This window comes from Nothobranchius furzeri, chromosome 6, assembly GCF_043380555.1.
Source record: "Nothobranchius furzeri strain GRZ-AD chromosome 6, NfurGRZ-RIMD1, whole genome shotgun sequence".
NCBI classification, from domain to species: Eukaryota; Metazoa; Chordata; class Actinopteri; order Cyprinodontiformes; family Nothobranchiidae; genus Nothobranchius; species Nothobranchius furzeri.
This window is the reverse complement of record NC_091746.1, coordinates 45,945,640-45,972,978: the sequence shown is the minus strand read 5'-3', so window position 1 is coordinate 45,972,978 and position 27,339 is coordinate 45,945,640. Positions and strand designations below refer to the sequence as shown.

General features: G+C 42.6%; 1 protein-coding gene across 1 annotated transcript in view; it reads left to right on the top strand.

Moving 5' to 3' along the window:
• Positions 1-27,339, top strand: part of si:dkey-247m21.3 (5-hydroxytryptamine receptor 4) — a 76,863-nt gene that overhangs the window by 13,954 nt on the left and 35,570 nt on the right. The window contains exons 2-6 of the mRNA XM_015976742.3: positions 9,171-9,251; positions 9,661-9,834; positions 11,096-11,296; positions 12,107-12,260; positions 13,225-13,889. Coding sequence (XP_015832228.3) covers positions 9,229-9,251; positions 9,661-9,834; positions 11,096-11,296; positions 12,107-12,260; positions 13,225-13,889 — 1,217 coding nt within the window. The 5' untranslated portion in view covers positions 9,171-9,228. The remainder of the gene's footprint in view (positions 1-9,170; positions 9,252-9,660; positions 9,835-11,095; positions 11,297-12,106; positions 12,261-13,224; positions 13,890-27,339) is intronic.

Genomic DNA, 27,339 nt, shown 5'->3' with positions numbered 1-27,339 from the left:
TGGTCTGGTTGGAAGTGGAAAACACACACACACACACACACACACACACACACACACACACACACACACACACACACACACACACACACAATTAAAATAATGCTGATAGCATGGACTAGAAGACAGGTGATGGTTTTATTTAAATGATGATCAGGCTGCTGTAAAATGTAATCTCCATCCACATCCAGACAGAATGATCCTCTACTCTATCTGCTCTGCTCTTGTCTGGGCTGACGTAGCTGGCGGAGCGCGCGGCGCGCCTAACGGCTGTGGTGCACATTTTACGCATTTGGAGAGATGGGCTGGATGCTTTGCTTTCACTGGAAGATGGTCCACTTAATGCACGGGTGTAGACTACATATTAATGACAAATGAATGAAAATTAAATTGGGAGTTTTTACTTCATATTTTAGAAATAAAAATGATGGGGTAAAACATTTATGACGTATTTTAAACGAAATTTTCTAGCGGGACCTGCCTGCTTCACTTAAGTCACTGCTTATTAAGGTCCATCCAAAATTACCGTGACCCACCCAAAAATGAAAACCTGGCGCCGCGCCAGTTATAAACCGCTGCAAATTGTTGTTCTTCACTTTATCAAACTCAGACTTTGTACAGCTAATGTCAAGATGTAAAATGATGAATTCAGTCGAGCTCTTCCGTCCCTCCCTCTCCTGCTCTCCTGGAAACCCGACATTGGCTGTCAGAAGCGGGAGTTGAAGAAGGAGATGAGGCAAACAGAGTGAGTGTGCGACATAAAGAAACCAGACTGGTGTGGAGGTGAGCAAAACAGCTGGAAAAGTGTGGGTGTTGAATCCCCCACGGGTGCGATGTCCATGCGAGCGACCGGTACCTGCTGCTGTCACCTGGTTGTGAGCAGCTCTCTGCTGTCTGAGGGTAGGCCCCGCCCACAACGCTGCGGCTACTGCGGTGTTTTCTTTACTGTGGGAAACGGGTAATAATGGCTCTTTGATGGGAACAGGTTGCCGACCCCTGGTATAAGATCTGAGCTGGTAAAACAAAAATCCTCATCAGCAGGCTTTTTTGAAAGTGGGGGGGACACAGCTGCCAATCACAAATTTTGCCGGGGACATGTCCCCGGTGTCCCCGGTTAAAATGACGCCTATGCCGGTACTTAACAGTACCAATTTTCGATACTTTTGAGTGTTTATTATTTTAATTCTCTTTTACAATTAGACATATATTTTTCTCAATTTATAACCATATTTGATAAATATCACGATAAATAACATACAACTGTTTGTATTTTAACATCGTCCTTGTAGTTTTATAAGCTGATAATTAAACTGAAGCAAACATCTTTACTGTGAACTAAATTTACTGTGTATCTTCATTCCTTTTGCTGTCCTTTTTCAATTGATTTTTCCTACGGGGAAGTTAGAATTTCCGAGGAGAAAGCGAACGCACCATTAGATGATAACAGTGGTGGCATAGGAAGCTAACATATCAAGCAACATTATCTTAAACAGTTTATTTAACTGCTGGAGCGGATTTAAACGATGATGCCTCACACTTATATCGTTGTCACTGGTTTCATCTTCACCCAATCACCTGTCACATTTAGTAAAGTGAAGCCAAACTTTAGTGCGCATTCATGTTCTTCTAGTCGGAATTTCGGAGTTCCGAGGAGAAAGCGAACGCACCATTAGTGAAATGGAAGCTAACATATCAAGCTAACGTTATCTTACATTTTATTTACCTACCGGAGCAGATTAAGATGAGGATGTCTCACTTAGATCGTTGCCGCTGGTTTCATCATCACCCAGTTACCCATCACATTTAGTGAAGTGGACCCAAGCTTTAGCGTTCGTTCTTTCTACCACGCTGCTCTGTTTACAACTGGCTCGCAGCGACCGATGACTTAACGCTCTTGCGCATGCGCAGCTGTCTAGGTAAGTTCTCGTTGTGAAGGACGGGTACCGAAACGAGGCACAGTTTCAAATGAAGTGAATCGGTGCTCGGTCGGTACTGTGGAATTCGGTCGGTACCTTAAAAAGTACCGAATTCAGTACCCATCCCAGATGTGGACAACTTAGGTCCAAGGAGTCACCAGTATATTTGTTCCCCCCAAGAACGACTTACAAGGCATTCATTCCTACTAGAGACCACTGCAAATGTATTGATTAAACAAGTGTTCCACTCCTTTGAGAAAAAAATGATTCCCGATTTTTTCCACCTAATTTCACATTAATAATCATCATTGAATGAATTGGGCCTATGTTTTCATGAGCTTCTTTCTATCTGCCCTTTGTCTTGACCATAATTTCCAATTCAAGTAAGAGGAAGCAACATCGCATACAAGATGCTTAACACAAAGCACTGACATTAAAGCCTGGCGCATCTTCTTTTACAACTTGATTCATAATTTTATCCTTTTTATAAAGATAACTCCTCTTAAGGTGTATCTGTAAACAGGTCGCCCTTTGGAGCAGACAAAACAGACCGTCTGAAAAGAGTTTTCCTCTGATTTAGGGCATCGTGGTGATCTGTGTGGGACTGAGTCAAAGTCAACTCTGCTTGTTTATCGTGCTGAAAGAACATGTAATCCTGTGCAGCTGTGCGGTTTATCAATGATGTTTTTGGTCTTCTTTTGGGATTTACCATAAGAACCATACCGATTATGGCCAGACAATACACACAGTGTGCAGCAAATCTTCAGGTCATCTGTTCCTGAGGTAGAGATATTTAAGGGGAAGTCTTCTCTAGTCAAACATTATTGAAGGATAGACTGGAAACCATGATTTATCTCCTTGGCAACAGTACAGACTATGCTTCCCCACACAGACTAACAAATATGAGTGTGCATGAGAGGGGGCACACACACACACACACACACACACACACACACACACACACACACACACACACACACACACACACACACACACACACACACACACACACACACACACACACACAGATAGGCCCAGTTCAGCCAGCTCACAGTCTGAGGTGTGAGATAATGTGAGAAGTGTTTATTTAGCTGCGTGCATCAAGAATATTAGATAACGCCACAACTTTTGGACTTTTGACGCTTGGCGACAATCTCAGGCATCACATTTCAAAGTATTTGGGTTTAGATTTTTTGTATACAAGGTGAAAGATGTGTGTTTAAATAGCATGAGCTCTGTGCGTGTGTTTGCCCATGTGTGGATAAGAATCTGTAATCCATTTTTAGTAAAGGCCTACATTAATTTTTCAAAGGTTTGACATTTTTCTGTGTTCAGGTTTGTGTGTGACCTATAAAGAGCATTAGTCCCATTTTTTACAGGTCATGTGTCAGACACGCTAAATCCAGTACCGAATAAAAGCGAACACAAACTTTATTTTACAATAAAACAAATCTGTGGAATGATAGATTTAATGTTAGAATAATGTTAGAAATCCTTAAATGGTCATTAAAGGCTGTACTTGAGTATCTATAGAGCATTTTTTGTTTCTTTTAACAACTTTTTGAACACATAGGAGTCAAGTGGGATGAGGATTGTCCAGGTTTTCCATATTAACACACAAGAGGCAATTTCTGAACATTTTCTTTATACATAAACATAAACCTTAAGAATGACATGCATATTAAACACTGTTAACATGTTGCTGTTTAGCATAAAAAGTGGATCGCTACAGACACTCTGAGGCTGGATTGCATTTTATTCTTGCCCAACCTCACGTTGCAGGTTTGTAAGAGTCTGAAAAATTATTTTGTCAAACTTTGGCAACTCCAGCTGATTGGTAGATGTGCCCCCTTTTTTTTAAAGATCTCATTATTTCAATAAATTTGCTGTGGTCTCTATTATGAATGAATGCCTTTTGAATCGATCTATGTGGAACAAAAGAAGAACTGGGTGCATAGTGGACTGTTTCTACCCAGACCAATTTAGATGTGACACACTTTAGGCCTGATCAGTGCTGACAAAAACAGAAAGTAAAGGGCGATGACTCGTGTTGGGCAAGGAATTAAACTTTATGTGGCTCTAAGGTCTGCAAAGCGGACTGTGTGTGAATGGGTAAATAAGACTTATAAACCCCTTGAAAGTTGTTTACAGCCACACAACGCTGGTGGGAAAAAGCCCCGTCTCCACTCCCACCCACTGTAGTCCACTGTTGAGGCCACGGACAGTTGACATCCATTTTATTCTTAACGAGTGAATTGTGGGATCAATAAAGTTTATTCTATTCTATTCTATTATTGAGCCAAGAACCTCTCACACCAGTGGTGTTCTGCTGCTAAATATGTGTTTAATGAGTGGAGGACCCAGGGAGGTGTGGCAGCTTTAGTATTTTAGTCAAATGCAAGACAACCACTTTATTAATTTTTTTCCATTTTTTAAAAATCTTCATAGTATATTTATAGCTATACTATGTTGAAATATTGTGAAGTGGCATGAAAAATGAAAAAGTGGCATGTTAGGCCAACTTGTTTTCCAAATGAGCAGTTTTGAATCTTTGCTTGATTTTGAAGTGTTTTCTTTGTGAAAGGTTTGCTGGGTTTACTGTAGTAATTTATCCCGGGATGCACCAGAAGTGCTACATACTGGTGACTTGTTTGTCTGGGAATTCTGGTGAAGTTAGAATTCTGGGAGTTCTGGTATTACTGGTGAATAATGGATTATAAATGTTGAAGATCTGAGCCACTTTAAGATGGCAGAGATAAGCTCAGACTAGCCATCAGCTCATCTGCTCTGTTGGATGCAAACTGTATTTCTCAGTTTTTTCTAACTCACAAACACATTTTCCATGCTTTAGTATTTCATTAGCTTTAGATAAAAATGAAAATACTCAGAAAGAAACTGGACTGATAGTTTGTTGTGAATCAGCCAACATGCTTTGTAACACTTTGGAAAGTCTTCAGAAACTTAAGAGAGCTACTGATCAATGCGGGAAAGTCAGATAAAATATAAAAGTATTAAGGACGTAAGCTTTTTGCACATTTCTGTACATTCGATAAATTCATGTGCTGCTCTTTGGACACAGTAAATATCTTGGAGGTATAATTTATTTTTGATCTTAACTGTCCAGTTCCACCTGAAGAAAACCAGAGTAGAGACTGACATTTTAACGAAAACACCAAAGCAGCTGCGATGGACATTGCCATTTTTGATCAGACAAACTGACAACAGGGATGGGTTTGGTTGGGTCTTTGGACCTGAGTCGTCATAACAGTTTTTACAGTTTTTTTCGATAGCTAAAACGCGTTTTTCAAAACTGCACACACAAAACCCCAAACATAACACACAAATTCTTAAACCGTGGCTTCCCTTTGCAACCAAAACCTGCCACCACATTAGTGGGCCATTCCCACCTGTACCGGGTCGGCCCGGGCCGGGTAGCCCCAGTCGGCCCCAGCCTGGCCCGGTTGATTCCACACATCCTTGCCTTAAACCCATGTGGGCTGATTCTACCCACCAATCAGAGGCTTGCTCTAATGGAAGGTGTGAATTTGCTGTCAGCAGTGGGCGTGTTGGCCCTGGTCGGCCTGAAGCAGACCCCCTCGAGAAGAGGGCTGAGAATGAGCCTTGGTTGGCCCGGGAAAATTCCAGGCCACCCAGATATGTAAACAACCTACGCTACCCGGCCCGGGCCGACCCGGTACAGGTGGGAATGGGGCTATAGTAACATGTTCCCCAAATGGAACACATGTTTTCATTTGGTAAACACAGCCACATTTTCACGTGACACACACATACCATTCATTTCTTAAACACAAGTAGCCTTTGGATGAACACTACCAAGCATGGAAAGAACACTGAAGAGCAAAACTGAAAACACAATTGTCTAAATGGAACACGATGAATTACACACTGAATGTACGACAGTGCTCACTTTTCACTGAGGCAAACATTAGACGTCACACAAATTTTGAGACAAAACATTTTATTTTTACAGTTACCCCCCCCCCCCCCCCCCTCCCATTCAAGCATAATCATGGGGCATCATGCCTCCGGTCTCTGTCTGGCCAGAGGGCCTCATCAAAATCCTCCTGGTCCAAACAGCGCTGGAAGTACCGCCTCGAGTGCCTCATGAAGCCCTGACAGGCCTCAAAGGCCACATCTCTACAAGCCTCCTCCATGGCTTGAAGCGGTGGGACCTGGCTCTGTGGATTCCTTTCGTACACCTTCCACCTCCAGGTGGAGAAAAACTCCTCAGTGGGATTGAGGAAGGGGGAAGGTATAAAACAGAAAATCGTGGGTGGTCCTGAAACCACTCATGCACCTGGGTAGCCTTGTGGAAACTTACTTTTATGCTGCAGTCCCTGATTGCAGATTGCTCACCAGACCCGAAAGTTTAGAGATTTGAAATATTTGTGCGTTGTTGATTGAAGCTTTGAGAATTTATGTGAGAAGTGTGTGTAAACCTGAAAATTGTGTGTTGTGTTTTGACAGCAAGGTAATGTGAAATTGACATCAGAGTGTAAAGGAGGAAAATCAGAGTTCTAATATGATAAGGAAATCTTAAGTAGTGATAAACTGAGTCAAGCGATTGGGAACAGAAGTAGAGGTTGTGAAAATTGTGCCTCATTTTTGCTTTTTGAGTTTTAGCAATAGAATAAAACTGTAATTTTCAAGCTGGTTTTCATACACACAAATAATCATGTGGTCAGTTAAGAAAAAGTGTGGGTCTGACTGAAGTTCAGATTTAGATTTTATGGCATCTGAAAAATAAAGGTTCACAGAAAATACACGTTGAAATGTTGGTGGATGTAAAACCATAGGTCACCTGTTTTAGTGGGCAGCACTTTGGGACACCTTGACTGGTGGAGTGAAGGTGCTCAGCTCTATAGATAAGTAACTGGTAATAATGGTGAGGTCTAGCCTTCAATCAAGGGTAATTGTGGAAGTGGTATTGCTACTAGTAACTGTGGCTTACACAGCAAATACAAATACTAGAGACACAAAACTCAGCCAGCTTTTTCCTGCCCTCTGCTTTCCAAAGTTTATTCTGTTCAGCTCTGTGTCGGTCAGATGTGAAATGAACACAGTGAGCTGTGGAAACACTCCTCCCTGGTTACACATCACACAGAAATACGGCAGCAACGTGCTCAGAAAAATGGATTTTCCTGCCTTTTCTCATTCTATCTATCAATCTAAATCTGGTTTTATCCCTGCACCAAAATATTTTAAACATGATGCTGGATAGATTTGGTGTATAACTGAAATAAGTGTTCAGAGAAGAAAGGGCATATATAGGTTTCAGTAAAGACTATTAAAAATGCAAATCTTTAATAAGTTATACCAAGGCTATGGAAAGTGTGAGTGAAAAATGCAGATCTAATCATTTTAAATGTCATGGTGAGAAATGAAATAGCTTATTTTTATTAGCCTTTTGTATTTTAAACCTTTTCTCTTTTAACAATCTAACCCCCTGGATGCAGGCGTTGCAGAGTTGCACCGTTAAAACCTACCTACCTGGTTACTCCACATACGTATTTCATGAGCATTTTTTAACTCAGAAGTACCCCTGAAGGACTTAGTTGTTCGTCCTTTTATCAAAACTTATGTTGAGCCTGAGAGGGTTGAAAGTGATGGGTGTTGGTGTGCGTTACCTGATGTTTATTTCAGGATGGCATGATCGTGTACTGTTTCTACACACAAACACATATTCTACATATCTAACAGGAGCCTTTCCTTATATTCAATAACTGATTTGCAAACTTGATTGTTTTTCTTTAATAGGAAAACTAAGAGCATAATTTTTAATCCTGGGTAGCTAACTTTATTACTTTCATTCAATTTCGAAATTAGATTTTTGTGGAGGATGTCTCAGATTGTTCTTGATTATGAAATTAGATCATTGTGGATTTTCTCTGCAATGTTTGTGCTGTTTTAATAAATTATACTTCAAACAGTTGTCCTAATTCAGGACATTATGGTTGGATCTTTTGGTATAATTTTGTTTTGTACCTTTTGAAGACGTTCAACTCTGTTTGTTTGGCCCATTAGAAGTTATACAGACCTATTCCAATGTTTCCAATGTTAAGTTTTTTAAAAGTTAACTGCTTGACATTAGAGGTTCCATTTAAAAGTACCTTTTAAATCAAAATTGAAATATTTCATGGATTAATCAGCATCTGAATAAACGTCTCTTCTGCTGCACCTTCTGCACGCTTACTGGTCACCCTTTATCTTTGCATTTTATCTGATTCTTAAATCTGAACTTAATTTGATCCAAATGTATTTTTATATTTTAATTATGCAGTCACATTGATTTTCCTGTTCTTGCTCCTGGAAAGCACAAGGATTTGCTTTTGGTAATAAAATGTTAAGCCATCTTGCCTTTCATGAGGGACACCACAGCATCCAGTGTTGACCCAAGGATTGTGATTACAATTCCTTCCACGCTTCCCATTGTAGTTAGTCTTTAACAGTATCCGAGAACTACACAGAAGTGAGAGCTGGATGTGACGAGCTGTAAATGGTGACTTCTCTGCAGGAAGTAAGTGTTGACAGATTTGACTGCTCTCAGTCCATCAGGGATTGATACAGACCCTCAGATGTGATAACACCTGACAGCTGTCATAAAGAGGAGAGGTGGGGATGTGGTAATAGGTGCTTAAAGCTGATAAGACTACTTTAACTGAGCCAATAAAAGGCTCGCTGATGCTCATCCTGAAACAGACGCGTAATGTAACACGACAGAGAGAATTACTCTGACAATCCTGTTTATGTGTACTTTACGTGTTTTCTCTTTATGTTGTACAGTTTTTATATATATATATATATATATATATATATATATATATATATATAAGTAAAAGCTTTGCAGTGTCAAAAAGTCAACAAGAAATATGATGTAGTGACTCAGACTATCTGGTTGCTCATTTATGGTTTTTTATTTTGGGCTACTATCGCCATAATCCACACGTTACAAACTCAACTTTTCACCAGAATCGCTTGTAACGCAGCATTTTCGAGTTTACCAAAACTCTGAAAATCAAATCAACTTCTCCCACCTGCTAAACTCTCCTTCAAAATAAAACATCATCCCCGAACATTAACTATTCAAAGCGAGGTCTTTTGGCCGAAGGAGCTGTCTTTACCCGTTTCCTGATCACATGGGGGAGGTCTCTCCACACAAGCGGGATAAACAGAAAAAAGCAAACTCATTCCAGGAACTCAATTACAGCAAATCTGTATGCACCTGTGTATCACCAGGGCCGTAGCATGGGGTGATGAGGACTCCCTCGGCTGACATTAGTGCAGATGACTAGTGATGGCCACAGCATCACCTGAACAGTAAGTTATAAAGGGTCATGGCTGGTGTTTACTTAATTAAGCCTGACATTACTCTTTTCTGCAGAGTGTCAGATACGTCTGATGTTCTGTGTTATTCTAAATGTCTTTGATGTTTAAAATTCCTGAAAACAACAAACCACGATGGCCTGCTGTGACATTTCAGGTTCCTTTTGCTCCATCTGTAGTTCATATGAGGCAAACCTCAATATTATCAACACTATTAGAGTTGAATGTTCAGATGAGTGACATGCAACTCCCTTCAGGAATTTAACAGTACTCACATTTTAGAAAAACATCACATCAGCCAATTTAAGCATAACCTCTCACACACAGGTTAGATCTTGTTCATTTTGGCCAAAACATTGTGTTTTTTACACGTTTAATCTAGAAGCCTTTCCCCCTCAAACAGATCGTTGGATGACATAATAAACACAGGACAACAACAAGACCAAGAGGAGCAGCAGGAATTCTTCAGCTTGTTGGAGACTGTTGTTCTCACCATCCTCCTCTCCATCATCATCATCATAACAGTGTTCGGCAACCTGCTGGTTATGGTGGCTCTGTGTAAGGACAGGCACCTGAGGTATGTGTTATTTTGTTTTTGTTCTGCCAGTTTGGTTGTTGGTCCAATCTGGGCTAAAGTCCACACATTCATACTCATTTACAGCCAGATGAATCCCAACCACTCTTACACCAAATTTATGTTTCAAGTAATATAAAAATAAATATGATCATGAATTAATAGGATATAGTATTGTGCATTGAGCAGCATTTTTCAATGAAGTCACTGATTTGAAATTTTACTATAATAATCTTCAATTTGAAAAACTTGAAAACCATCCTGCTGTTTGTCTCGCCAAACCGCCACACTTCCCTGGGTCCTCCATTTGTTACATACTCAATTATATCAGAGAAGGGGAAACAGCTGGCTGCTACCACTTTAGGACAAGCTACCAGAGCCATTTGAAGTCACGGACAACAAAGACGTTTGGACCTAGAAAAAAGCAACTGGTGTTTTGCGCTCTCGTTTCCTCTGGTAATGTTGGTTTCCAGCAGAAGCGTCTCAGGGAAGATCCCCGAGGGGAGGTGTGAGTGTTCCAGGACCGTGTTTGGGTTCAAAACTTAGCTTGTTCTGTAGATTCGCTGAAGCAGCTTTAAGTCTTCACTATAAATTAGGTTCCATGTGGCAATTATTTCACTAAGTTTCAAATGAAAATGTATGACACCGCTAATGAATGCTGTAGTCAGATTTACAGGTAAAAGGCAAAATCTTCCCTAATGTTCAAATAGGAAAATAAATGTGGCAGATAGCCTACCAGCACAACGGTTCCAAGTGAGCTATGAAGAATCCAAATTAGGTTTTTCCTTTAGAATATTTAGCTCCTTGCAGACTGTTTCCAAAAATTTGCATCAAACCACTTCTGGCTTTACAGCGTCCAGATATTGTTATGATTTGTATTTTAAACATAAGCCTGGCATATCCAGACCCATACATGTCTGCTGCGCTCTGGGCGAGTGTCTACAGGTGGCAAGGGCCAATTTTATCTCTGTGTTACTGTTATATTATAATGTGATTACATAATAAAAAAGAGAAAAATATATAGTTGTTATATTAACAATGGCCAATAACTATTTTAATTAAAATGTTCAAACTTCTAGTTGTAAATCTTTATGTGAAACTTTAAAAAAACTGTTAAATGTCAAAACACTGAGATAACAATTAGAACTTGGAACCCAGGACAAAATCAAACTTTTTCTAAAAACAAAACAAAATCATAGTAACATAAAAAATAATTTATATTGGATGTATATTGAATTTTGTTTTCCTTTTTTTTTTCTTTTAGAAAGAAGAAAACCAACTACTTCATTGTGTCGCTGGCATTTGCTGATTTACTGGTTGCACTGGTTGTGATGCCCTTTGCTGCAATCGAGTTGACCACTGGCCAGTGGCTCTATGGAGAAATCTTCTGCTTGGTGCGAACATCCCTGGATGTTTTATTGACCACGGCATCCATTCTGCATCTTTGCTGCATTGCACTGGACAGGTTTGTGTATGAGATTAGGACAATTTTACCCCATTAAGAAGAACTCTTGACTTTATTGTAAAAAATAAGCATGTTAGCATGTCAGTTACCTCTGCTGTAGTGGCGAAACTTGAAAATTTTGAATATCATGCAAAGGTTAATTTATTTCAGTAATCCAACTTAGATAGTGCAACTAATGCATCAGATAGACTCATTACATGCAAAGCCAGATACTCCAAGCCTTAATTGGTTATATGTGTGATGATTATGGCTGATATCTTATGAAAACTCTAAGTTCTAAATCTCAGACAATTAGAATATTGTAAGAATGTTCAATATTCTAGGATCAAAGTGTCACACTCTAATTAGCTCATTCATCCAAAACACCTGCAAATGGTTCCCGAGCCTTTAGATAGTAAATGGTAAATGGCCTGTATTTGATATAGCGCCTTCTAGAGTCCTGGAAACCCCCAAGGCGCTTTACAAAACAAACAATCATTCACACACACATTTACATGCTGGTGGTGATGAGCTACGATGTAGCCACAGCTGCCCTGGGGCGCACTAACAGAGGCGAGGCTGCCGAGCACTGGCGCTACCGGTCCCTCCGACCGCCCCCAGCAGGCAAGCGGGGTTAAGTGTCTTGCCCAATGACAGCGATAAACTGAGTGGGGCTCGAACCTGCAATCTTCCGATTACAGGGCGAGCATCTAACTCCTGTGCCACCGTCACCCCAGTCTCTGTCTAAGTTGATTCACTTTTGCATCTTATTCTAATTTTCTTAGTTTCACCTGTATTTGAAAATAGAATTTACTGTGTGTGTTATTCCAGATATTATGCTATCTGCTGCCAGCCTCTAGTCTACAGACTCAAGATGACCCCAGTGAGAGTGGCGCTAATGCTCGGCGGCTGCTGGATCATCCCCACATTCATCTCCTTCCTACCCGTCATGCAAAGCTGGAATGCCATCGGGATCGAGGACATTGTGAGTCCTCAGTAGCTAAGATAAGAAACTGTGGAAGGGGAAAAAGGTGATACAGTAGTTAGTTTGTAAATGCTGGTTTTAATAATATTCTATATTGTTTTTCGGGGATGCAACAACAAAATCCTTGACAACAATCCCTTGAACAATCACATAGTAATGTGATCACAAAATAATTTGAATCCCTGTGGAGTCTTTTTGGTCACTAGCAATGAAAACAACTAAAAAAATGTTCTTTTTTTGTGTGGGTAAGTTTTGCTGTCAAAGCTATATGTAGACGTTGGTAGATTAACTCATTCATGCACATTTTGTGAGGTTATGGGCTGTTTCTTCTCTTGTTTTAATTCAAACAGCATCCAGGCAAAATTTGATCACTGACTTCATTTTATACCACCTGCAGAACTGCTGGCATAGGTTTTAGATTTTACTTTATTTAATGGCGGTGGTCTTAATTTCAACCATGTAACAAAATATTTCTATCTCTTTTTGACTTTTTTAAAGTGTTTGTTTTGTTTATTTTTGAAAAGGTAAGCAGAAATTGCAGATTCAGAATAATTATCTCAAAATCTCATTATAGATCTTAAAGAAGAAAAATGCATCGATGTTAGCACAATGTGCCTTATTGTTATCTTGCTGCACCAAAGCCCAACTGCTAAGATTAGATAAGGCTCCCCGTTTTTGCTTCAGGTGCTCCTCCACCTGTGGGTTTTTAATTTACTCTGGTTTCACCTCAGGATAAAGTTTAAGGGCAGCTTGCCAGACAGACTAAACTTCTTTTAGTTGAAAAGGATATTGCTAAGTACTTATTTATTATAGCATTTAGGGTAATAACTCTTTCTTTGGGATGTCTTAGGACAAAAATTGGAAGCAGAGAAAAACAGCTAGACTTTAAAGTTCCATTGTTTATTCTAAGCTAAGCGAATCCTCTCCGTACACCACACCTATGCTGTGTCCTTTCTTTTTGCAGATTGAAGAGAGGCGAGCCTTAATGGGAGGCTCCAATGACACCAGCTGTGTGTTTCTGGTGAACTGGCCTTATGCCCTTATCTGTTCCGTTGTGGCCTTCTATGTCCCGTTGGCTCTCATGGTCCTGGCCTATCAGCGTATCTACGTCACCGCCATGACTCACGTAAGGCAGATAGAGACGCTTCAGCGGGCAGGTTCTGCTCCAGTCACAGGGACCGACCCAGTTATCACTCTGAGATCCTCCACTTCCTCAGATCCACTGGAGCATTACCGTCCGAGGACAACAATGGGCTCATCTTCATCAGAGCATCCTCCTGTAGCAAACAGTCGCATGCGCATTGAGACTAAGGCGGCAAAGACTCTGGCAGTCATAATGGGCTGTTTCTGCCTGTGTTGGGCACCATTTTTCATCACCAATGTGGTGGACCCTTTTATTCACTACTCAGTGCCTTGGCAGCTGTGGACAGCCTGGCTATGGCTCGGGTACATTAACTCAGGGTTGAACCCCTTCCTGTACGCCTTCCTAAACCGGGCATTTCGAAGAGCCTTTCTAGTGATTCTCTGTTGTGGAGATGAACGGTACACTCGACAGGGCAGCTGGTCCTGTGGATACACCAACAGACCATACTCGGCTCCATCAGTCAATGGGACTTCCATGGCTTTAAGGTAAACACACACACATTTACAGCTTCTCTGATTTTATTTTTTCTGACAATTAAACCAGAGCGCCAAACCAGCCTGCTGACAATCGTCACTGCACCTTAATTTCATTGTGATGAACAGTGAATGTATGTGTGAGTGTGAAGGTGTAAATGGGCTTGTTAGAGTGAGCATCTGCATGTGGGTGTCTTTCTGTTGGAAGAAATCCAGGCCTCTGGCACAAAGAAAAGATCGTTTGTTTTGGCTCTTCAACTGACAAAGATCTACATACCTCCCTGACTTTATATCTGCAGACGATGACTCAAAGTTTGGATTTTCACGTCACAAGATTCAGTCGTATATAAGAATAGCAACAAGAATTTAAAGCTCATTCAGTTTGTAGAACCAAGAGTATTCATTATGAGTGACTGTCAGCTACTGGCAAACCAACCTGCCTAGTATTTGTAAAAGTGGCTGATCTAAACCACATTCTCTGTTTTATGAGGTCAATTGCAGACCATTTTTAATCAGAGCGTATCCAAGAGTTGTTCAATTGTAGATGTACAAACATTGACTTCTTCCTGAAAGATCCATCAAGCTGTTCATGTCATATTTAGCTAACAGGGTTGACTACAACGGTCAATGGTTGACCTCAGGGTACAGATTATACAGAGGCATCCAGGGGAGCCCTGTGAGACGTAGCATGTCAAGCACGAATAAGAGGCAGAAAGTACCAGAGAAAATGAGCAGACACGAACGATCGTGTGTTGATTCTATTTTTTGGCTGTGCGACTTTGAGAGTGATATGTGGCTGTGTGCAGGACGCAGCTGCCTGGAGCGCAGGGAACAACTAGACTTCTCTGTGCCCAAAAGAAGTCCCAATACACGCTTAGAGTCCGTATACATCATTTAACATGGGAAGAAACTGGATCTTTTTGGGCTCCCTCTAGATGTTAAGTTAGGGGCCTCCAGGGAAGCCCATCACCCTTTCAGGGGAGCCAGGCTCCCCTCAGCTCCCCCGTAATTCAAACCCTGGTTGAGCTAATGAAACAAAAAATATTCATTAGCAATTTGCTTTTCAAGTCCATGTTAGTTTATTCTTGAGTGCTAAAAACCAAATTTGAGCTCAAAAGCACTAACTTTATATATTTTTGGTTCTGCATGGGTTGAATACCCATAATCCTTCTCTCTGCAGCAGGGTAGGTTGACTCAGACCACAACTTCTTGCAGCCTTGGCCCAAAGTTTGTGTGCTTTTTTTACTTTAAGCTCTTTTGAGCGAGTAAAAACCAGTCTGATGTTTCCTTGTGTCCTGTCCCTTTGCCTCTAGTTCTGTTTTATTGGGTCTCCTCGCTGTATCTACCAAGACTTGTGTCAATCTTTCTAATTCTTAAACTCCTTTTAAACTTTTTTGTAATTTTCAGTCTTATATTGTAAAACACTTTGAATATCATCTTTTCCAGATTGGAGCAGAAGTTATGACATAAAAAAGTCAAAAGCTTAAAATGTTGCATTTCTTACATTTTCTAGTATATTTAACTGAAATTAGATTAAGATTCAAATGCTATCCAATGCACTATTCCTGCTAATGGTGCTGATTTCAGCTGAAAGTGGTGTTTTTGCTCTCAGCTCCTCTGGGTCAGGAGGATGATGAAGGAGGTGGCATTCTTGTGTCTGCACTGTTTAACTTTATCACAAGTGCTTCACTGCTGCAGAGAGCAGAAGTTCACATACAAACATGCAGTCAGATGACAAACGCACACAAATTCTTTGCAGGCAAGGGAATGTGCCCAAGACCGTCTGATAATGGTGGAAAATCCTGATTCACGCACATTTTTAGCTGCTGTTTTACAAAATAGAAAATTATTCTTTAGTCTTACTAATTTATCATACGCTTGCATGTTTACCCTATGCACATTTTTTTTCCATCTGCGTGTGTAGGAAATAGAAAGGCCAAACAGTGTTAACTCCAATCTGATGTCCTCTGCTAAAATCCGTCTGCGACAGAAAACAGAAATCAAATTACAGCCAACAGGACACTGGAAACTCAAATTACAGAAGGAATTCTGTCTTATTATTTTATCAGGGAGCACAAGGTTTGTGGCAGACTTTGTTAGATTGTCTGCTCATCTGGGGGTTTTGTTGTGGTTTATTTTCTGAAACAACAAGCATGTATCTTCTATGTCTTCTCCTATTTCTGTCCTACATGATGCTTTAAATGGTGCACACACTAAAAATTACATTCACAACTCATTGTAATATTTTTTATATTTTCTATAGGATACTATAAATGTGATTTTTCTAACTTTTTGTCAGCTATATGCTTCTGCATCTGACTGTGATGTAACTGCTGAAGTTAAACAAGCTATTTTTTTTATTACTAATTAGTTTGGTATGAAAAGGAATCCGAGACAGACTGAAATTTATAGCTTTAAGGGAAATACTAAAGATAGAGCAAAATGGGCATAAAGAAAAAGAAGAGAACAAAAGAGAAGGTGCAGGAGCACACGAGACAGTAAGAAGACAAGCAGAGAGAGATAAGCCAGAAATGTGGAAGAAAGTTAGGGAGACAGCAAAGTTTCATGGCATGTTTTTATTCACTGTCTGTATAAATGACAGGAAAGCTGTGGAAGATTTTTATTCAATTCAGTTCAATCAAAGATACTTTATTAATCCCAGAGGGAAATTAGAGTTTCAGTACACACAATTCTGAGATCAGGCATACATACATAGGCATAGACACATGACAAGAATTGGTGACTGTGGTCATTCGCAACCTGAGTGGCGCTATCTTAATAGAGATCAGACGGTTTATATATGAGGATTGAGTCAGATGGAGGAAAAAAAGGCACTTCAGAGTTACCCTCCACAGGGAGGGCAGCTTTGCTATGCAAAAAACACCTCAGACAGAAATGCAACAGACTTCAGACATTACACAACATAAGTGCCCACTAGGTGGGGAGGTAGGGTTGGGGACTTTCCGCACGTCAGTGCGTGCAGCCACGATAAGCGGCGCTCGTCACCTCCGTTTGGACGGGGGGGAAGTCGTAGGATTTAGAGGGCACAGTGACTCCTGGAATGAATCAGCGGCCTTCTCCGGTCGCAGTCCCACCCAGGCTGGGATAGGGAGGCAGAGTTGCCATGGCGACGGCAGCATTCTACATTTCTTCTGAGGGGGGAGTATTTGCTTCAGCTTCACAGGTTCAAGGGCACCAGATTCAGATAAGAAATTGTTTTGGGGCGAGAGATAATTTCCTCTCTGTCTTAGCGTTCCGTTGGTCCTCAACCCCTCTAAATCCAATAATGGCGTAATTAATCTATCCCAATCCACGCTGACCCATCAACTTTCTCCTTGATGGTATCCACCTTTTATGCCAGAGTCTGAATCTCAGCCAAAGTTCCAAGCTTACGATTCATCTCGACAATTATATGAGTCTGTAAGCTTACAGCGCGGTGTAATCCATCTCTGAGCTCCGGGAGCGAGCCAATATTCGACAGCTCCTTAATTTCCGGTAAGCCAGGTAACCGTCATGGTGGGTGGCAATTTCTTGACCCACGACATGCAGAATCACAACACGGAGAGCAGGAATGTAAGTAAAAAGGCTTTATTACTAAATAAGAAGAAATGTAAGAGACGGGAACCGACGAGAGGCAGGACTGGCAGCAGGAATCCAGGATGAGATTCTAAGGAGGGAGACAGAGTGAATATAAGGTGGAAGACAAATGGGAACTTATCTGGAGACTGGTCTTACTGTTATTTGGTAGTGGTAACTGTACAGGAATGATTGTCTGGTCCGGGTGAGCTGAGGAGATCCAAAGGTAAGGTATTGGTTGTCCAGAGGTGGAGGAGCAGGAATGGATGTTGGTAGGTAAGCGGCTGAGAGCGGGCAGCCAGGGGATAAAGCAGTGTGTCAGGTAGACTGAGATCCGGGTTTGTTCTGGAGCTGGTGAGGGATTAAGAGGAACCTGGAGGAGAGCAGGAGAGGCTATTAAGAGGTTTTCAGGTGACAGGTTAACAAGAGCACAAATACAAGTATCAAGGTCAGGTTGAGGCTAGAGCTACCCAAACAGCGTAATCATCCGGCGTGGTGAAGTGTCACACTGCTCCTTAAATCCCCTGGGCCTTGATGAGGAGATCAGCTGCAGCTGGGAGCTCTCAGACACGCCCACCTGTGGAAACAATGTTTAGAGGAGAAAGCCAGGTTACAGGCAGTCAGCTCACCACGGACCATGACAGTAACCTCCCAGGCCAAAGAGCAGGAAACCTGACACCAACACCACGAATATCCAGACACTTCAGAATCCTCTTCAGACGGTTGGGAGAAGCAGATCAGGTTCCACTGTTTCCAGGAGTCCATGATATGCCCAACTGGCTCTGTCCCAGAGGGGCACCTGGGAGCCCCTTCTCCCATTCTCATCGTTGAAAACATTTTGTCAGTCGCATTGAGAGACCAGCTGACCAGGTCTATTTTAGTAATTTCCAGTTTCCAGTTTTCCAGAAAAAATGCCGAAGCGCCATACACCCAGAGACAGACAAAGAGTCTTCAGATAAGATAGGGAGGAGAGGAGTAAAAAAGCATCTGTACTCTCCAAGAGCCGGAAGAAATGTGGAAAAGTTCTACTGAAACAGGCTAACTCTTCTCTGGTATAAATTATAGTCAGAATAAGGGTAAATGTAAATCCTGATACTGTCATTAGAAACACACTGATAGCAGCCTTTAGATCAGGGGTGTCAAACTCAAACTCACACGGGGCCGAAATGAAAATCTGGGACGAAGTCGTGGGCCAAACTTAATATTTTTTGAAAAAGTGACGGCAAATTTGCACATTTTCTTTATCAACATATATGCAATTTTGAACCTTTTGATTTGGAAACAAGCTTATTTTTGCATTAACACTGAATGTGGAATAACCAAATACACACGAGCAAGTCAATTTTAAATAAAACGCATCAGTGGTATTCATTACTTGTGGTATATTCAGCATTTTAAAATCTATTCAGGATTTAAGTTTTCTTGTTTATTCATTTTTCTTTTTTTATTCTCCTTTTTTCTCCTGTAATAAGTGTCATCGCTGCTGTGACATCTAGCTTTCCCCACTGAGGAACAATAAAGGGATTTTCTATTCTGTTCATCTATCTGCAGCCTTTCCACTTCCTGTTTACTGCAGGTTAAATCTTTTCTCACGGGCCAACAACAAAATAAAAATATCATTTTATCTTAAATGAAAATGCAACATCTCACCTGTTAACTTTCATGTTTTGGAGCAGAAAAAGAGCATAAAACCTAAATATTTAAAGCTCAGTTTACTCCACTGATTTACTGTGATGCTCACCTGTTCCAGCCAGATACCTGCATCATGGGGTTGAGCTCTTAGCTGAGGAGGAGACTCCTGTTGTTTTGTTCATCTTCATCATAATAATGACATTAGATGACAACAGGTGCTCACATAGGTTTGTGCTGGTGAACATGGCGAGCATCTGAGCAGCTTGACCACGTTGTTGTGTGTCGGGGAGGAAAAGAAAACGACAGCAGCCACAGAGTCATGCTGATTTGAGCGTGTCGCTACTCGCTGGAGTTATATCAGCTCTGTCCGGAAGTTAGTTGGAAAACTTTCTCTTTCAGTCGTGAACACATTACTGAGCGGTTAAAATCTCCATTTCTGGGCTTCAGCGTCGGCAAATAGCTGAGTAAACTTGGCGCTGAGTGAGAGGAGTGTTTAGTTTGTCCAAGACAGCGGAGCTGCAGACACCGGTACCAGACGCTGGAAAAAACACAAAGGAGAGGGTACTTTGGCTCGCGCTAATGCCGCAAAGCATCACGGGAGTTGTAGTCATTACGGTAAAATCGGCCAGCGGGTGAGTTTTAATATATTTTTGATATTTATCTTGCGGGCCATTCACGGGCCTTGTGTCTGACACATGTGCTTTGGAGTAATTTACAGGACCCATAATGAACTCAGGTCCAACAGTAAGACTTGCGTTTTGTTTAGTTGTGGTACAACCTTGTTGGGATGGAGGATGTTTTTTTTTTGTTTGTTTTTTTAATGCTTTTTTTGGGATTTTCAAATGGTAAAATTAAAGAATTGGGTACTCCGGGTTCCGTCCATCCATTTTCGGCCTCTTATCTGGGGTCAGGTCGCGGGGGCAGCAGCCTAAGTTAAGAGGCCCAGACTTCCCTCTCCCCAGCCACGTGGGCCAGTTTCTCTGGGGGAATCCCAAGGCGGTCTATGGCCAGCTGAGAGACATAGTCCCTCCAACGTGTCCTGGGTCTCCCTTTAGGTCTTCTCCCAGTTGGACGTGTCCAGAAAACAATCTTGTTTTTTTGGTCACCACCCAAAGCTTGTTACCATAGGTGAGGGTAGGAACGTAGATCGACTAGTAAATCGAGAGCTTTGACAGACCGGCACAACACCCACATCACTGCAGACACAGCACCAATCTGCATGTTGATCTCACGCTCCATCTTTCCCTCACTCAACAAGACCCAGAGATACTTAAACTCCTCCACTTGCAGCAGGACCTCATCCCTGACCCAGAGAATGTTGTCCAGGTTACAAGAACAAAATATTTATTCAAAATCTTCCAGGAGAGAATTAAATAATTTTAAATCACAGGTATTGCAAATTGTACATCTTGTACCCTTGAATTTTTTAAGGATTTAAAATGACAAGAAATTTTTTTAAACAAGCCCATAACGCAGAAAATGAATAGCTCCGTAAATATATCTATTTGAATATATTAGTGAAATATTTTTCAGGGTTAACTTAGTGGTTTCTTGGACTTAAGCTAGCGGGCTGTGCAGCATTTTAGCATAAATGTTTTTGCTAACAGGATGTTATTATGCTAACACCATGTTAATAAATTCTTCATGGTCCTTCATCCCCTCTACACACATCCAGCACTTCTAAAGGCTGATCTGTGATCAGTCATAACAAGGACCTTTTTGTTTTGCCCCCAGCAGAGAAAAGGGACATCTAAACCATCTGAGACTGTTGTGTAAATACAGTAGAACATTCCATTTTGGAAACTGTTTATCAAGATTTAAGCTTTATCTCTGTTTATATTTTGTTAGTTTTATGGTTTTATTTATTTAGTGTCGTCGTCGTCTTCCTCCGCTTATCCGGGTCCGGGTCGCGGGGGCAGCATCCCAACTAGGGAGCTCCAGGCCGTCCTCTCCCCGGCCTTGTCCACCAGCTCCTCCGGCAGGACCCCAAGGCGTTCCCGGACCAGATTGGAGATGTAACTTCTCCAACGTGTCCTGGGTCGACCCGGGGGCCTTCTGCCGGCAGGACATGCCCGAAACACCTCCCCGGGGAGGCGTCCAGGAGGCATCCTGACCAGATGCCCAAACCACCTCAACTGGCTCCTTTCGATCCGGAGGAGCAGCGGTTCTACTCCGAGTCCCTCCCGAATGTCCGAGCTCCTCACCCTATCTCTAAGGCTGAGCCCGGCCACCCTACGGAGGAAACTCATTTCGGCCGCTTGTATCCGCGATCTCGTTCTTTCGGTCATTACCCAAAGCTCATGACCATAGGTGAGGATTGGGACGTAGATCGACCGGTAAATCGAGAGCCTGGCTTTCTGGCTCAGCTCCCTCTTCCCCACGACAGATCGGCTCAGCGTCCGCATCACTGCAGACGCCGAACCAATCCGCCTGTCGATCTCCCGATCCCTCCTACCCTCACTCGTGAACAAGACCCCGAGATACTTAAACTCCTCCACTTGAGGTAGGACCTCTCCCCCGACCCGGAGGTGGCAAGCCACCCTTTTCCGGTCGAGAACCATGGTCTCAGATTTGGAGGTGCTGATCCTCATCCCAGCCGCTTCACATTCGGCCGCGAACCTACCCAGCAAGAGCTGAAGGTCAGAGCTGGATGAAGCTAGGAGGACCACATCATCCGCAAAAAGCAGAGACGAGATTCTCCTGCCACCAAACTCGACACACTCCACACCACGGCTGCGTCTAGAAATTCTGTCCATAAAAGTGATGAACAGAACCGGTGACAAAGGGCAGCCCTGGCGGAGTCCAACCCTCACTGGGAACAGGTCCGACTTACTACCGGCTATGCGGACCAAACTCACGCTCCTCTGGTAAAGGGACTGAATGGCCCTTAACAGAAAGCCACCCACCCCATACTCCTGGAGCGTCCCCCACAGGGTGCCCCTGGGGACACGGTCATAAGCCTTCTCCAAATCCACAAAGCACATGTGGATTGGTTGGGCAAACTCCCATGCCCCCTCCATCACCCTTGCAAGGGTATAGAGCTGGTCCACAGTTCCACGGCCAGGACGAAAACCACATTGCTCCTCCTCTATCCGAGATTCAACTATCGATCGGACCCTCCTCTCCAGTACCTTGGCGTAGACCTTTCCAGGGAGGCTGAGGAGTGTGATCCCCCTATAGTTGGAACACACCCTCAGGTCACCCTTCTTAAAGATGGGGACCACCACCCCGGTCTGCCACTCCCTAGGAACTGCCCCCGATGACCACGCAATGTTGTAGAGACGTGTCAACCATGACAGCCCCACAACATCCATAGCCTTGAGATACCCAGGACGAACCTCATCCGCCCCCGGGGCTCCGCCGCTGTGTAGTTGTTTGACTACCTCAGCAACTTCTGCCCCCGAGATCGGACAGTCCATCCCCAGGCCTCCCAGCTCTGGTTCCTCCTCGGAATGCGCATTGGTGGGATTGAGGAGCTCCTCAAAGTATTCCTTCCACCGTCCGACTATAGCCTCAGTTGACGTTAGCAGCTCCCCATCCCCACTGTAAACAGTGTGAGCGAGTTGCTGCCTTCCTCTCCTGAGGCGCCGGACAGTTTGCCAGAACCTCTTTGGAGCCGATCGATAGTCTTTCTCCATGGCCTCACCAAACTCCTCCCACGCCCGAGATTTTGCCTCGGCAACTGCCACTGCTGCACCCCGCTTGGCTATCCGGTACCTGTCTGCTGCCTCCGGAGACCCACAGACCAGCCACGCCCTGTAGGCCTCCTTCTTCAGCCTGACGGCTCCCCGAACCTCTGGTGTCCACCAGCGGGTACGGGGGTTGCCACCACGACTGGCACCGGCCACCTTACGACCACAGCTAGCAACAGCCGCCTCGACAATCGCAGAGTGGAACAAGGCCCACTCGGACTCAATGTCCCCCACTGCTCTCGGGACGTGGTCAAAGCTCTGCCGGAGGTGGGAGTTGAAGACCGTCTTGACAGGTTCTTCTGCCAGGCGTTCCCAGCAGACCCTCACTATGCGTTTGGGTCTGCCAGGTCTACGCGGCATGTTCCCTTGCCATCTGATCCAACTCACCACCAGGTGGTGATCAGTTGACAGCTCCGCCCCTCTCTTCACTCGGGTGTCCAAAACATACGGCCGCAGGTCAGATGATACGACTACAAAATCTATCATCGACCTGTGACCTAGGCTGCCCTGGTACCAAGTGTACCGGTGGGCATCCTTATGTTCGAACATGGTGTTCGTTATGGCCAAACTGCGGCTTGCACAGAAGTCCAATAACAAAACACCGCTCGAGTTCTGATCAGGTGGGCCGTTCCTCCCAATCACACCCCTCCAGGTCAAGCTGTCATTGCCCACGTGAGCATTGAAGTCCCCCAGCAGGACAATGGAGTCCCCTGATGGAGCACTATCTAGCACTCGTCCCAGGGACTCCAAAAAGGGTGGGTACTCTGAACTGATATTTGGCCCATAAGCACAAACAACAGTCAGGACCCGTTCCCCGACCCGAAGGCGCAAGGAAGCTACCCTCTTGTCCCCCGGGGTAAACCCCAACACACAGGCAGAGAGTCTCGGGGCTAACAAAAAGCCAACCCCAGCCCTCCGCCTCTCACCCGGAGCAACTCCAGCAAAGTAGAGTGTCCAACCCCTCTCCAGGTCTCGGGTTCCAGAGCCAATGCAATGTGTCGAGGTGAGTCCGACTATATCTAGCCGGTACCGCTCAACCTCTGCCACAAGCTCCGGCTCCTTTCCCGCCAGCGAGGTGACGTTCCATGTCCCAAAAACTAGTTTTCTTGTCCGGGGATTGGACCGCCAAGGCTCCCGCCTTGGTCTGCCACCCGATTCACATTGCACCGGACCCTTCATGTTCCTCCTGCGGGTGGTGGGTCCACAGTTGGACGAGCCCATGTATCCGGTTCGGGCTGGGCCCGGCCGGGCCCCATGGGCGAAAGCCCGGCCACCAGGCGCTCGCTCACGGGCCCCAACCCCAGGCCTGGCTCCAGGGTGGGACCCCGGTAACCCTCCGGGCCGGGTACTCCGACTCTTCGTTTTCACCGCCATGAAAGATCCTTCGAACCGTTCTTTGTGTATTTAGTGTGAATTATTAAATTGCTAGTTACTGGAAATGTATTTATTTGTTTTACACGACTATTACTAAAGGTAAAATATTGTTGCTGAATCTTAAACTACTTTTATTTAAATCTAATAGATATTATATAAATTGTTTCAGCAAGTGACATTTTCAAAAGTTATATAATTGGACTTAATCTGCGATAAAATTGCAAGTAGTTGAAGAGGGCAAATCATTCTACGGTTGAGCAACGAGTTACTAGTAAGAATTTAGTGGTTGGTTTTTCCATGTTGTAAAACAATGACAAGTATTTTAAGAGGTACTTTGACTAAAAAAATCGTTTTTGATTGCCCTCATTTGCTCAGGTTTACCATCTTTATGTCCCTTAGAGCAGCTGACTATTCCTTTGGAGAGTGTGGGCAGAATGTGAGAGCTGAAGCTCAAAAATAAAAGCATGAGAGTGAAAATCAGGCTTTAAAAGTGTTTGTATGAAATTAAAAATGCTATAATTACTGTGTTGTTCCACGTTTTGGGAAAGTGAAAGTGCTAATGAGATTGTTTGTCCCGTTGAGTGTTAGATGTCTGGTGAGAAACCTCAGGCTGTCAGATGGTTCCTGTAACTCGTTCATTGTGATCTTCAGAGTTTCCCTTCAGCTCTGACCTCAAAAGAGTGTTAATCACAAAATAGAACAGCTTAGCAGCTCTGTGACTGTTACCAGCATGTGTGCCAAAGGAAAATATGAGTCTTAAATGAAAAATGAAATATTTTTAGATATACTCTTGAATTCTTCAAAGGTGATTACTTAAAGCTTCAACACAGGCTTTTCCCCATTCAGGAAGTATGTATGATTTCTTTGAGAAACCCTTAAAAGTGATTGTCTTATCATGTACTGTGATAAAATGTAGGAAATGCATATTTTTTTCATTTATTTTTTTTGCCAAGCCCGCACCCCTTCCTGTAGAGCTCCATGCATTATGAACTGAGCGCCGGTCAGCACTAACCAACAGCATTAGACTACCGCTTACGTACAGACGTCAGTCACAGAGCGTTCTTGAGCATTTAAGGTCGCACCTTGGCTGATGCAGAGTTGGCGACCTTTCTCACGAACAAATAAGTCTTTAAATTACTTGTAAAACAACATGTTTTAGCTCTGTTTTGTTGGCTAGAGGAGCTCCAGTGTTTCCCCTACAGGCTCAGATATGGCGCTGCGCCACAGCAACAAAATCAAACCAATGAGATCAGGGCTCTGTGGGGGTCACACCATCACTTTCAGGACTTCCTGTTCTTCTATACGCTGAAGATGGTTGTCAGTGGCTTTGGCTGGATGTTTGGAGTCACCCACTTTGAATTTTGTAAACTGATAAAAATAAACAATCATTATATTTCTAAAAGCATTCTTGGTAACACTTTACAATGCAGGTCCCTTTATTAACATTTCTTAGTGTATTATTAAGCATTAATAAACTATGAAATAAAGTATTAACAGCTGGTTAATATTAAAGTTAATTAAGTAATGCATTACTAAGCAGACACCCCCCCCCCCTTCCCCGGTCCTTTGTCCTAACCTAAAGGACAATAGTTAACAGTATTAGGAAGATTACTAAAGATATTATTTGTTTATTAATGCATAATAATGCACTAACTAACTTAATAGAAGGACCCTTATTGTAAAGTGTAGCAGCATTCTTCGTTTACAACATTGTTTCCACACCTACTTAAACCTTTTGCAAAACACTGTAGATGTAATACTTAAATTACAATAGCACAAAAATACAAATGGCAAATGAAAAAGGTAGGAAGGATTGTCGAACTTCTTATGTTAACAATAAACACAATCTATACCAGATAAACCTTTGCAAGTGGGACACAGTTTGGCAAATGTGTACAGAATTTCACAATAATAGTTGGAGGTTGGGGAGGGTGGGTGGGGGGAATCTACATTGACAACTGTAAACAATTTTCTTGTCAGAAGAATTACTCCCCGACAAGTCAAAAATATAAGTTTCACCATTTCTGGAGCAACTTTGTGAAACAAACACCAAAGATGATGTCACGGTGATTTAATCATTGGTTTGGTTGGATTTGATGAGAGTCAAAACATTTGTCTCATATTAGAGGCACAGAGGTTGCTGTTGGGGTAGGTAAATAGAAATATATCAAGTTACATTTAGTGTACATGTAATGTCTAATGCATCTGGAGCTAGACTCATTCCAGGAATCAAAAGACTTCATTCATAAGCTGTTAGATTCTACAGCGATGATGAATAAAGCTCCTATCTATTTTGTTTGCTTTTTAATGTCCCTGAAGATTAGAGTCAAATCTTTGGTGCGTCTGCTCCTCTAAAGTGAAAATTTAATGTAGCACCACAGAAATGATGGTTAGAGTGGGAATGAATGTGTTGGTAGTTCAAACATCAACACAATTCACTGATGTGTCTCGTTTAAATTCATATGGGGTTTATGCTAACGTCAGCATAAAGAAGGCTCTCCAGGATGCAGATGTAGGTCTTGTCCATATGGAAACAGTTTTCACCCCTTTTCTTAGATGTTATTTTTTTATTTGATAGTTTGAATCCTGCAGCATTCAAATTTTAGTATTCCTGTTTTTTGTTTGAATGCTTCATCAGCATTTCCGTCTATTTGCTTCTGCTTGATTATGAGCATGTTCATATGCAAGATTCTAGTGAGAAATTAATGCAACAATGGATGGAAATAAATCTTGACATTGCAGAAACTTATCAAAACAACGTCACAGTGAATATGTGCCATAATCAAAGCTAAAAGCGATCCAATGAAATGTTAGAGTGTGACTTTTGGGGGGGCTGGGCTGTGTGTATGCATGCACAAAATGCCTGGGGCGTTTATTAATTAGGGAGATGGGACCTGTGAATATTGGTGGGGACAAGCCTGTAAAAGAGAAAAATTTCAATTCAATTCAAGTTTATTTAAATAGCGCCAAATCACGACAAGAGTCGTCTCAAGGCACTTCACATAATAAAAATTCCAATTCAGGTCAGTTCATTAAGCCAATCAGAAATAATGTTTCGTATATAAGGAACCAGCAAATTGCATCAAGTCACTGACTAGTGTCAGTGACTTTACAGCAATCCTCATACCAAGCAAGCATAAAGGGAAAGTGGAGAGGAAAACTCCCTTAAATAAATTCTCAGATCAGGT